We start from the raw sequence: 12,310 nt of genomic DNA, 5'->3' as shown, positions 1-12,310 counted from the left end.
TGAGCATGCTATAGATAAACTAGAATCTTAGTGACTGGCTGCCAAGATGCTCCACTCTAATATATCAGTATTAATAACACCAGCAGAAAGAGGTTGCTGGCCTTTAGCAAAGAGAACAGTAGAATCTGCTCTAAAACCGCTTCTTCTTGAGAGTGAATAAACGCTCAGACCTAGTTACTAAAATAGCACTACAGTAAACACGGTGTGGGCTAAATTAAGCACAGATTTAAAATGATACAAATCAAACGCTGCTTATTCTGTGTATGAAGCACATTATTAATAATACATTATATATGATATGATCAAAATAATTCTATCTAAAGAGACCCTTTCTAGTGCTGAAAGAAACAATCTATAATTGATTTGATCACAGTAAATGAGAACGTAGAAAATTAAAGTTAAACACAAACATTGCAGAAATGTTAAAACTATTGTCACATAGGGTACAAAAAATAAAAAACAGTCACAAAAGGGGTTAACCAATAGGGTTGTATATGTTCTCTGTAGAAACATAGGATTGAAGGTTACACCCTGATGAATTGATGATGTAATAGAATACATAGGTTTCCAAAATCTGTTCTTGCCTAGCAGTAATAGTTTTCACAATCTCATCATGATAGCAAATATGGCTCAGCCCATATCACAACCTTTTGTAGTCGACTAGTTCACTGAAGAATCTCTGGGTAGACCTTTAGGCCATGCAAACAATCATGTACTTAAGAGGAGGATCGGGTTAAAAAAGGTCCACAGGAATCCGTTTGCTCACCTATTCCACTCCACTGAAAGGAGAGGAAAAACCCCACATAATTTGGGAATGACAAGTTTTAACTCTTTATTTTTAGCAAATGTTGATATTTAGCAAACCAGCCACAAAGGAAACCATTCCAAATACGCAGGTTCTGTGTTTCCCCATTCACGTGTATTCCTGAATATATGTTTTTTGGTAGGTCCATGTTCGTAACGCTGTGTTGGCTGGTGGAGTTTCTACAGGATTTACAGCTTTCATGGTGCAGTACCCATGGATCACAATGACCATAGGATTAATTGCTGGACTCATTTCCACACTTAGTCTCAAGTATTTTCAGGTAATGGCTATATGTGTGCAACTTCAGTGAACCCCATCTCACATCAATGAGGTCCTCCCACCAACAGTCTCGGTTTTTGTGTCTCCTCTCCTTGGGTCAATCAGTCTTTCTAAATATACAAGTATGGACATTGAACAATTAGGTGGAATTAGAATGATCCTTTTACAAGGGTTGGGAAATCCAGAATGGTCATCTATGCATGGTAAAAAGTTATTTCTAAAATGTGGTTCTGGTGGAGTTTGAAAAGTGGTCTCATCATTATAGCAGCCAATTAAGTGGCCCTATCAAGGAAGAACATTTTAATCATTGCTATGGTGGGAAGATTACCTATAGCCCTGTCAGAATCAACAAGTTTCAGAACATGTGAATAAGTACATGCTAAGCAAGGCACATTAGGATATTGATGATAATGAAAACTCATAAGGGGCTGATTTACCATTCTTCACTTTTCATATACCAGTATACCATATACAACACAAACATATTTCAACTACTAGGCACTAGTATAATATATATATATATATTGTTTTTTTCCAACCTTGGACGTGTACTACCCACTAAATTCATTTTGCAGAGAACACTGGATAATGTTTCACTTCTGCATGACACCTGTGGAGTTCTGTATACATTTGGGTTCCCTGGTTTAATAGGAGGAGTTTCCTACTCGATCATTATCATAACAGCAGATTACAACGGCATTGACATGTAGGTATTATTTCTAAAGAATGGGGCAGTAACAAGACTTAATTTAAGAGACTGTAATGTTCTAGGACAGGGGTGTCCAACCTGCGGCCCTCCAGCTGCTGCAGGACTACATCTCCCATAATGCTAAGGCTAAGGGGCTGGCTGAGGAGTATTGAACATGTAGTCCTGCAGTAGTTGTAGGGCCGCAGGTTGGACACCCCTGTTCTAGGATGATTAACAATGGGGCAATCTGTACAGCAAAAAAATGCATTGGTTAACATCAGCTCCAAGTCTGGGGTACAGGAGGGACTCACAAGAATTTATATTGCTACATAGGCGTAGTACATGCTAACATTGTAATATATTGTTTCTGGTCCTTTCATAGAGGCATAGTAACTTTAATTAGTTCATGGCTAGACATACCATCTTCTTAAAGCTCCCCTTGTGCTTGAAGCAATAACCAAATATACATCTCTCTGCAGACTGGGCTACCAAGCCATTGTAGGTGTTGGTTCCATCTTCCTAACGTTGGCTATAAGTATGGTCAGTGGGATTGTGACAGGTGGGTATCAGATTTTTTGCAGCTTTTTACTTTGTTTTTGTCCGATTCGTTGTGGGTCTGGCCTCTTTTTTGATAATGTAAATGTGCAATTCATATGAATTTGAAGACAGTTGTTACATAATGTGTGTAACTGGATAAAGCACTATTTAACATACATCTTTGTGACAATTTATTTTAAAACAAAATTCAGCTTAATACATTATATAATTTTTAGTTTTACATTTTCTCCCAAACAGGTCTTCTGTTGAAATGTAAGCTTTGGAGGCCACCCAAAGAATTTCATTTTTTCCAAGATCAACCTTTTTGGGAAGTGAGTAAAATGATTCACCTGCTAATGTTTTAGATTTTTGGGGTAATTTGGAAGGCATTACATAAATACTTATGATATTAAAGGGCTTCATCACTTAGGTACTTACTAAAACCGTGTGAGCAACAAGACATTGTGTCCAGCTCATAGTTTTTCAGAAGACATTGTGACAGCTATGTTTTAGCTACTTCTACTTCATATACTGTTCCGGTAGAATGTGTTCTATGTAGCTTTATTTGCTTTATTTTAAGAAATATTTATATAATCTTTTTTTATCCACAGCTTCCACATCTGACATCTCACCTTTAAGTAATGATGGGAATTGAAGTTTACGAATAGCAACTTGCTGAAGGGAAATTAGTGCACATTATATTAAACTTAGTGTGGCTCAATTTACCCATAAAGATAAAGAAAGCTAAAACTAACCTATGTTTCTTTAAAGAGGACCTGACACAAATGAATTATGCTTTTAATCACCTTTTACTTATCTATATTTTACAATATCTAATTAAATCCCTACTTTGCCCTAAGGTACCTTGTGATAATAACATTATTAGAAACTGTGCAACTGCAAACATTCATGAATAGGACCAGTTCAAGGAAGAGTAAAGTATGCATATATATCCTGCTTTGAATAGCAGAAGGATTCACATGCAATATTTGGCCATAGATCATGGGATCATGTGCATCAAAAGCTCTGGTTATGTCTTAGATGGATGCAGATGTGATAGCAGATATGGAAAATATGTAACATTAAATAACGATATGTTATAGATGTTTTTCAGTGCTGTACTATTTGTTTTGTTTTTTCTTTGTTCACATTTGTCAGTTCCTTTAAAAGGTCCTCTTTACTGGTTTTAAGATTTAGTGAAGCAGTGCTTCAACAGACATTATTAACTCTGTTTAAGTTTTTTGTTTGTTTGTTTTCTTACAAGAGCCAACTGCATGAAACTTTTATCTTGACATGATTCTGATATCAATATTAAAATGATGCTAGAATGCCTTTATCTACTGTGTTAAGCCTGTGGGTGTTGTAGCTAATCAAAGGAAACAAATGGACATGTTTGTTAGGTTTTTATCATATTTGACATTAAGACAAAAGTTTTTATTTTGTTTTTTTAATATTATGACGTATTACAGTAAATCACATGTGGACTACAACATTAACACATTCTGTACGTAGTTTTACCATTTTAAAATGCTCATTAAGATAGTTTACTGAGATTAGTTGAGCTCTGTGAATTATCGGAAGTGATGAGTTATATATATAAAAAGTAATTCTGGTGAGAAGCTTTCAGTGGGCTTGCTCCTTTTGGGCATCGTTGGTATATTGCCATAGGTAATTTTACATTCCTTAGAGCCTGTATTTCCCTTTTTTGGGATCCCTCCTAATCAGGGCCGGCCTTAGGGGTGTGCGACCTGTGCGGCCGCACAGGGCGCCATAGCAACAGGGGCGCCGTCCGGGACTTAAATTAAAACATTGTTTGTTTTTTTTGTAATTTTATTTAACATCCTCCATGTTAAATAAAGTTTTTTAACAAAAAACAAACAAACAAAAACCCGGTGTTTTCATTTAAGTAGGGCAGGGGCGCCGAGCGGTTCCTCGTGAAATTTTCAGGAACCGCTCGGCGCCCCTCACTCTCCGTGACTCCGTCGCCGTGCCGGCATTTCGTGCTGAGCGCCGGATTTATTCTGGCGCTCAGCTGTAAAGCTCGCATCGCGGCACAGTGGGAAGATGGACGCCTCCCGCTCCCACCGCAGGACTCCGGCAACAAGGTAAGTAAGGATAGGGGGTAAATAGTGATAAGGGGCAGGGGGGGTAGATAGTGATAAGGAGCAAGGGGGGGAAGGCAGTGAGAAGGGGCAGGGGGGAATGCAGTGAGAAGGGGCAGGGGGGAAGGCAGTGAGAAGGGGCAGGGGGGGAGGCAGTGAGAAGGTGCAGGGGGGGAGGCAGTGAGAAGGGGCAGAGGGGGGAGGTAGTGAGAAGGGGCAGAGGGGGGAAGACAGTGAGAAGGGGCAGAGGTGGTAGATAGTGAGAAGGGGCAGAGGGGGGGAGGTAGTGAGAAGGGGCAGAGGGGGGAAGACAGTGAGAAGGGGCAGAGGAGGGAAGACAGTGAGAAGGGGCAGAGGGGGGGATTTTTTTCCTTTCTTTTTTTTTGGGATGGGGGGCGCCAGAGGAGTAGTTCGCACAGGGCGCCAGAACACTTATGGCCGGCTCTGCTCCTAATGTATCTACTAGTGTTTGTACCCTCCTTCTGAAAAATTAATAACGTTAGATTCACAAAAATCACACTCATTTTGGTTGAGGTAGTATTATAAACAAAGAATAAAAAATAATGGTCCAGCGGGAATGTTACGACAGTCAGCCTTTTAGACTTTGCCTCTAAATCACTGATAGGCTTGTTATTTTGAATCTTTTTAGAGTGTCCTATGTTTTAATGACTAATTCATATAACAGGATATGGATGGGTGACTATGTGAGTAGCTAAAATGACCATACCATAATGATATCCAGACTGGTACAATACCAATAATGAAATATATATTTTAAAGCAAGTCATCCCCTGTGCCTTTTTTTTGTTTCTCCTTCACTGTCTCTATGTATTTACATTAGTGTTTCAATGTTAAAACCAATTTGCCTGGAGAATGCCTTCTCTCATAGGTCCAGTGAATAGTGTATTATGAAAAAGAATAAAATTATAAAATAAAAAAGTTATGACTTCTGTTGTTTCTAATAAGTTATACAACATCAGGCATTCCGCTAACATACACGTGATCGGTAGTCACTACTCCTACTGAGTTCAATGGGAGCGCTACCGCACATAGAGTATACTTGAGTATGCCTCCTGCTTTTAGTAAAGATAATAGAGGTAACGCTGCCTCTGACAAAATGGTGACATCCTGCAAAAAGTAAAAGAGTTCCCAGAGGTTCTGTCTAAGCCCCCCTGAGACCTATCAGCAATAAACTATGCAGGCCAAATGCGGCCCGCGAGACCTCGATGTGCGGCCCCTTAAGATCGGCAGCCAGGGTAACTGATCTTACGCGGGCCGTACCTCGACCCGTTACAACAAGAGCCCTGCTACTTACCAGTGGCAGGGTCTTTTGTACTGCAAAGAAGAAGCGGAACCCAGCAGAGTTCACGCGACATCACATGACTGTGCTCCAGTCCTGCTTCCTCTGTGCAGTACAAGAGAACGCAGAGGGAGGCCGCGCCCTCTGCCGAAGTCTGTGAGCGGCATCGAGGAGCTGCAGTGCAGGTAAGGGGGTGGGGAGGGTGTTTGAATGAGTATGCGTGATTGAGGGAATGAATCTGTGAATGAATGAGTATATGAATGAATGAGTGTGTGTGTGTGATAGCATGGATGTGTAAGTGCTGGAACCTAGGCATGATGGGACTGTAATTGCTGTTAGCAATCACACTCCTATCATGCCAAGTCAGCCAGTACATGCTGAAACCTAGCTAGCTGCCCCCCTTGTGTATTGATGCTGCCAGCAGTATGGGGTCTGCAAATCACTTACAGCCACCCTGTGCCAGCATGTACTGGCTGACTTGGCATGATAGGAGTGTGAGTGCTAACAGCAATCACAGTCCCATCATGCCTAGGTTCTAACATTTACTGGTTGGATGTGTAAGTGCTGGAACCTAGGCATGATGGCACTGTGATTGCGGTGGTTACCTACTTTTATAAAAAATGTGAGTTTTTATTATTATTTTTAAAGGTGGGGGTCACTTTCAGTTTTGGCTAAGTGAATGTTTTGGTCTAGAAGTTTCATTTTGGTGCATCCCTAGAATAAATAGAATTATTTCATTTTTAATTATCCTGAATTTGTAGAAAACTTTTTAGGCCCAGAAAACATTGAGATGAAAAGTAAAGGTTTTGTGTCATTTACTTTATTTTAATCTGCATATTTTATTAAAGGCCATATTTTCTCACAGTGAAAAATGAGTGCGGCCCGCGCACATATACAATTCTGGTGAAGTGGCCCACTGCAGAAAAAACTTGGACACTCCTGATATATATAGTAAGAAAATGGTAACATTTAAAAACAATTATGCAGTGATGTCACCATCAGGGGAACCATCCAGTTCCAACAAAATGTAAAAATGTTTTTTTTATGAGCAAGTGCTAAAATTAGACTTGTATCTTCCCAAAAAAACAATAGAAAGAGTTAAAATACTAGCATTTCAAAAACCCAAGGTGTGTCTTGCTTTAAAAAAATGTATGGTTTAAAGGGGCAAATTAAATTGGGCAAGTTCAAAGACACATGACTGGCATAGACACAGACTGACCAGATGTCAAAATGAAGAAGAAAAAAGCACACCTCCCAAATGTGGCATTTAAGCCCCTAGCAACCCAACAAACCCACACATGGATAGTATCACTGTACTCAGGGAATGTTCCTGAGCACATATTGAGGTGTTTTTTTACAATGACATATACCAGGAGCTATTATTATTATTTTCTTTTATTTACAATGCCAACGATTTTAACAGCGCTTCTTACAATACATACATAATATTCAAGGGGTATGAAAAGACAAGAATTGAAAGACTAAGACAGACGGATACATTAGGTGGAGAGAGCCCTGCTCGCAAGCTTACAATCTTGAGGTACGAGTTCATACATGAAGTACAATGTGTGTTAAAATGAACAAAAAATGACTACCATAAACTTTTTCAAAGGCTGGTGGAAGAATAAGTGCATGTAAAGAATTAAAATACCAGCCTTTGAAATACCTTGTGGTGTGTATATATGGTTGGATGGAGTAAATTGCATTGTCCAGCTTCAAAGATGTCCCAAATAGCACATGGGGGCAGAATTACCAGATTTGGAAAGAAGGTTTTGAAATTGCAAAACGCTGCTTGCACTTATTTCTCTTTAACTTACAAAATAAAAGCAAAAAAATTTGAAAACACTGGGTTTTTCTAAACTCAGGGCAAATAGTAGAATATATTTAGCAGTGTTTTTTCATTAGCTTTTGTAGATGAGTAAAACATTTTTCAAATAAAAATTAGAAAAAGCTCTTTTTAAAATGTGCACCATATTTTATTATTTTTAAATAGTAAATTAAATGATATAATAAAAAATGGCATCTGAAGAAAGCCCATCTTGTTCTGAAAAAAAACAAACAATAAATAACGTGTGTGTACACTAAATGAGAGAAACACGACCACCGCAAACAGCCTAGTTAATACTTCAGGAGACCGATGTTTGCTATTATACTCATTTATTAATAACATATGGGAATAATTAACTTTGACTGTGAGTACTGTTACACGTTTACCCTCATCTCCCATACAACTGCTCAATGCATTGTTGAATATATATATATATATATATAAAGATATTTATATGTAAATATACAGGTATTTCTTTCTTACTCTGCACATGAATCTTTGATCTGTAGATAATTAATAAATAAAAACGAAATATGAGTACAATTAGCTGTAGAACCTCGTGCATTTAATTCATTATGGAAAAGCCTCTGTGTCGTAATTACTGTACATAAAACTAAACATCCAAGCACTGGGCATTCTGACACATCCATCATTCCCAAAGCTCTCTCTTGCCCGCCCCTTCCTGCGGTTCACTGTACCAGCTGATCAGGGGAGTCACATGATCTGCTGACGCCACCAAGCCTAGGAACTATAGCTGCTCAGCCAAAACACGGAGGGAGTGATGGCTGCAGCCTTGTCTTTGAACGTGGACACCCTGCGGGAGGTACTGGAATGCCCCATCTGTATGGAAACCTACACAGAGGAGCTGCTGAGACCGAAGCTGCTGCACTGCGGTCATACTACTTGCAAGCAGTGCCTGGAGAAGCTTTTGGCGAATGCCATTAATGGCGTGCGCTGTCCCTTCTGCAGCAGAGTGACCCATGCGACCAGTGTGACTCAGCTGGCTGACAACCTGACTGTCCTGAAGATTATTAACACGTCGGAGGTCGGCCAGGCCGTCAGCGGACTGCTGTGCAAGTCCTGCAGCAGAAGGCTGCCGAGGTGCTTCTGCAGGAGCTGTGCCCTGCTGCTGTGTGAAGGCTGCGGGGAAGGAGATCACATGCAACCTGGTCACACTGTACTGTCACTGCGGGAGGCTGCCAGTGAATGCAGGAGGGCACTGGAAGAAAGGCTTACACGTATCAGGCAGCATATACTAGACCTCCAGAAAAGGAAGGCCTCCCTAGAAGGCATCTCATCAATGCTAAAATCCAAGTACAAGTCAGTGCTGCAAGATTACACCAAGGAAGAGTGCCGTGTGCAGGAGGAACTGGGCAAATCCCGCAAGCTTTTCACAGCTTCCTTGGCTGAGGTGGAGAAGCTGAACAGTGAAGTTCTGGATGAACAGTCATACTTACTGAATATCACTGAGGTACAGCTTGTGTCTAGGTGTGACTACCTCCTGCTCAAGTTAAAACAGTCAGATACAGTTCTCCTAGAAGAGTCTCTAGAGGAAGAAGAGCCTGAACTTGCAAATGACTTACCCACAGAGCTTACCTTGCAAGATGTGGAGTTCTTCAAGGTAGGGTACGTTGATCCACTGCAGGTTGGTGAAGTGGCTAAGAAACCATACATTGTCAATGTCCAAGACTCTATGTTCGAAGCTGCTGCTTTCCCGCTGGTTCCATGTAATGATATGGAGATAATGCCAGAAGAGGTGAGCAATGTCACTCAGTGTCCTTCTCCTCCTATCAACCAGTTACCTGAGGCCTCTTGCAACTTGCAGCAGTGCCAGTTCTTGAGAAAGATGGGATCAAAAGGCAATATGCCAGGCATGTTTAATCTACCGGTCAGCCTGCATGTTACTCCAATGGGAGAAGTGCTTGTGGCTGATAGAGGAAACCATAGGATCCAGGTCTTCAATAGGAAAGGCTTTCAAAAAGAGATCAGGCGAAGCCCCACTGGAATTGATACCTTTGTGCTCAGCTTCCTGGGAGCCGATCTCCCAAATCTTATCCCACTGTCTGTCACCATGAACTGCCACGGATTGATTGGTGTTACAGACAATTACGATAACTCGGTGAAGGTGTACACAATGGAGGGACGCTGCATTGCTTGTCACAGAAGCCAGCTCAGCAAGCCCTGGGGCATTGCAGCCATGCCCTCTGGTCAGTTTGTAGTAACTGATGTGGAAGGGGGCAAACTTTGGTGTCTGACTGTAGATCGCAGGCTGGGAGTTGTCAAATATAGCCGGCTCTGTAGCGCTGTGCGTCCAAAATTTGTAACCTGTGACCAGGAAGGTACTGTTTTCTTTACCCAGGGACTAGGTCTGAACCTTGAGAACAGGCAGTATGAGCACCATCTGGAAGGAGGCTTTTCTATAGGTTCTGTGGGGTCTGATGGTCAGCTGGGACGGCAGATTAGCCACTTCTTTTCTGAAAATGAGGACTTCCGTTGTATTGCAGGCATGTGTGTTGGGGCCAGAGGAGACCTAATTGTTGCTGATAGTGGCCGCAAGGAAATTCTAAATTTTCCCAAAAGTGGAGGGTACAGTGTCTTGATTAAAGAGGGCCTGATATGTCCTGTAGGTGTTTCGGTCACTCCAAAAGGACAGTTATTGGTGCTTGATTGTTGGGATCATTGTATTAAAGTATATAGTTACAATGTACGCAGGTATTCCACCCCTTAACAATAAACATTGTCACGGAGTCTCAGTGCACAGTGAAACTGGCTGAACTCATTCCAAGGAAGTAGACATGTCTTCGTTATGAACAAAAAAAATAAAAATTGTTTATTTGCACCTTAAAATGTTCCTAGGGTACTGCTGGGGGCCTCCAAACTATGTGTGCCTTGCCCCCACCCATGACTACTGGGTTGATTTTTACATAGGAAAAAAATAACCTATCATCTCTGATACTGTTTTCCTACGGCGATGACAGTACACACAATTGATATGTACGGTTTTAAAGAAAAGATGAGACATGTATATTTTATAGCGCATGTCCATAATAAGTGTTATAAAAATGAAAGGAGGGAATGGATGTTGGGCAGCATTTTGTTAAAAGCAAACTTAGTATGAAGAAGCCAATACAATGTAAACTTTGTCATGTTATATAACATGAGACTGAAAATGGGCACACAGTTCCTTGACTTACTGTATAACAAGCCAAGGGATGATGATGAGTTCCATATTTTTTTTGCGGCGCACACACAGAGTCAGCATGAGTATGAGTATTTTTCTTTGCACTAAATTAGGGCTCAGAATCCCAGTGAATGTTTTATATAGGACATATATTCCCAATTCCTTTGAAAGGAGGTAATCGCCTATTCAGGGCCCACAGGATAGCTTCTAATGTCTGAAACAGACACAGGCAGGTGCATGAATCTGGTCTATTCCTGTTGGGATCTCAGTTTCATGCAGAGCACAATATAACAATCAATATGTCTCATTTTAAAAACAGGTCAAATGTTATGATTTTAGTTCTACTATAACTGGAAATTGTGGTTTTGCCTTTTTTAACATGCAACACATGGGTTATAATGAGAAAAATAAGTGTTGGTTGACATTACAAAAAACATTGTTTGAAAACTGGTATCTGTTATGAAATCGTATGTGTACGTGTTAGATTACTTCAGATCTTTACAGTGGATAACAACTAATTGTCTGTCTTTGTTCCCCTACATACCCCATTATCATTTGCCCCTATAACCCTTGAGGCAAGTGGCTACAACCGGTTCTATGACCCATCTAAATTAGGTGGGAAACCCAGTTAACCGTCTAAAGCGCAGCAGATAATCCAGCAGTGGAGCAGGAGAAGCAGGTGAGTGAGACTAAAGCATGACCAGCTGGAGTAGACTTGGTATAGTTTACGCACGAAAGGGGAAGTTGGAAGAAGAGTTGTAGATTCCACTCCCTCAGGTCATTACTGGGCAAGAATAGTGGCACTGACCCTGTATAATTAAAGATCTCTCTGACTTAACTATTCATTGATCAGGGCAAGCCAAGCTCTTCCTGCTGTAGAAGCAAACTGAAGGTCTGACCTTTGTAATGAAGTTGAAATCACAACTCTGCCCTTAGTAATTAAACCACAATGGCTTGGTGAAACCAGAAGAAGAACCCTGCATATGTATACATTTATTAAACAGAAAGTAAGTCCTGATGGACTTGCGTGTAATGTGAGGCAAGCCTCTGAATCTGAATCACCTTGTGCTGCTCCATGGCCTGCTCTCCTACCTCTAGTAAATGTCTATGCAAGATGTGCCACGTAAAAGTAAATTCCTCCTGAAATAACCCAGCCCTGGTTTAAAGGGGAACTCCCTCCTAATGTTTGTATTGCTAACAGATTAAAAATAAAATAAAAATGTTTCCTACACAATGTGGTGTTTGAGCAGAAAAACTGACCAAAATATCAAATGACTGACAACTGCTCCAGGTCTGTCACTAACGGAAGTTTCAGAAGAAAAAGAGAACCCCCCCACACACTTTTGTAAATTCTAACCTACATTATACAGCATTGTATTTTATGTGCAAGGTTCCATGGAATTTTACGTTTAATTTCTGTTATGTCTGAAATTATTATACTGTTTGGGGAAAAAAATAAGTGTACGCACTTTTTAATGGTAAATCATGTGTTATTGCTTAATTGGTTGCAGTGTGTGCTATTTTTTGCTCTGCTAATAAGTACCTATACACAAAACATACCTACTACATGCTTTCTCAGGTTCCCGACTA

At 40.5% G+C, this 12,310-nt stretch overlaps 1 protein-coding gene across 1 annotated transcript; it reads left to right on the top strand.

The window, feature by feature from the left end:
* The first annotated feature begins 8,320 nt into the window (after nt 1-8,320).
* Nucleotides 8,321-10,267, top strand: LOC149281409 (E3 ubiquitin-protein ligase TRIM32-like). Its single transcript, XM_089499361.1, has one exon. It carries the CDS (start codon nt 8,321-8,323, stop codon nt 10,265-10,267), a length of 1,947 nt encoding a protein of 648 aa, XP_089355487.1.
* Nucleotides 10,268-12,310: the final 2,043 nt, after the last annotated feature.

Source organism: Sceloporus occidentalis, unplaced genomic scaffold, assembly GCF_023333645.1.
Source record: "Sceloporus occidentalis isolate IW3139 unplaced genomic scaffold, rSceOcc1.0.p SCAF_133, whole genome shotgun sequence".
Classification (NCBI taxonomy): domain Eukaryota; kingdom Metazoa; phylum Chordata; class Lepidosauria; order Squamata; family Phrynosomatidae; genus Sceloporus; species Sceloporus occidentalis.
This window is presented reverse-complemented; position numbering and strand designations above follow the sequence as displayed.

Bases quoted from the DNA above. Each gene is read 5' to 3' on its own strand.
- LOC149281409 (XM_089499361.1), top strand. From the start codon at position 8,321: ATGGCTGCAGCCTTGTCTTTGAACGTGGACACCCTGCGGGAGGTACTG.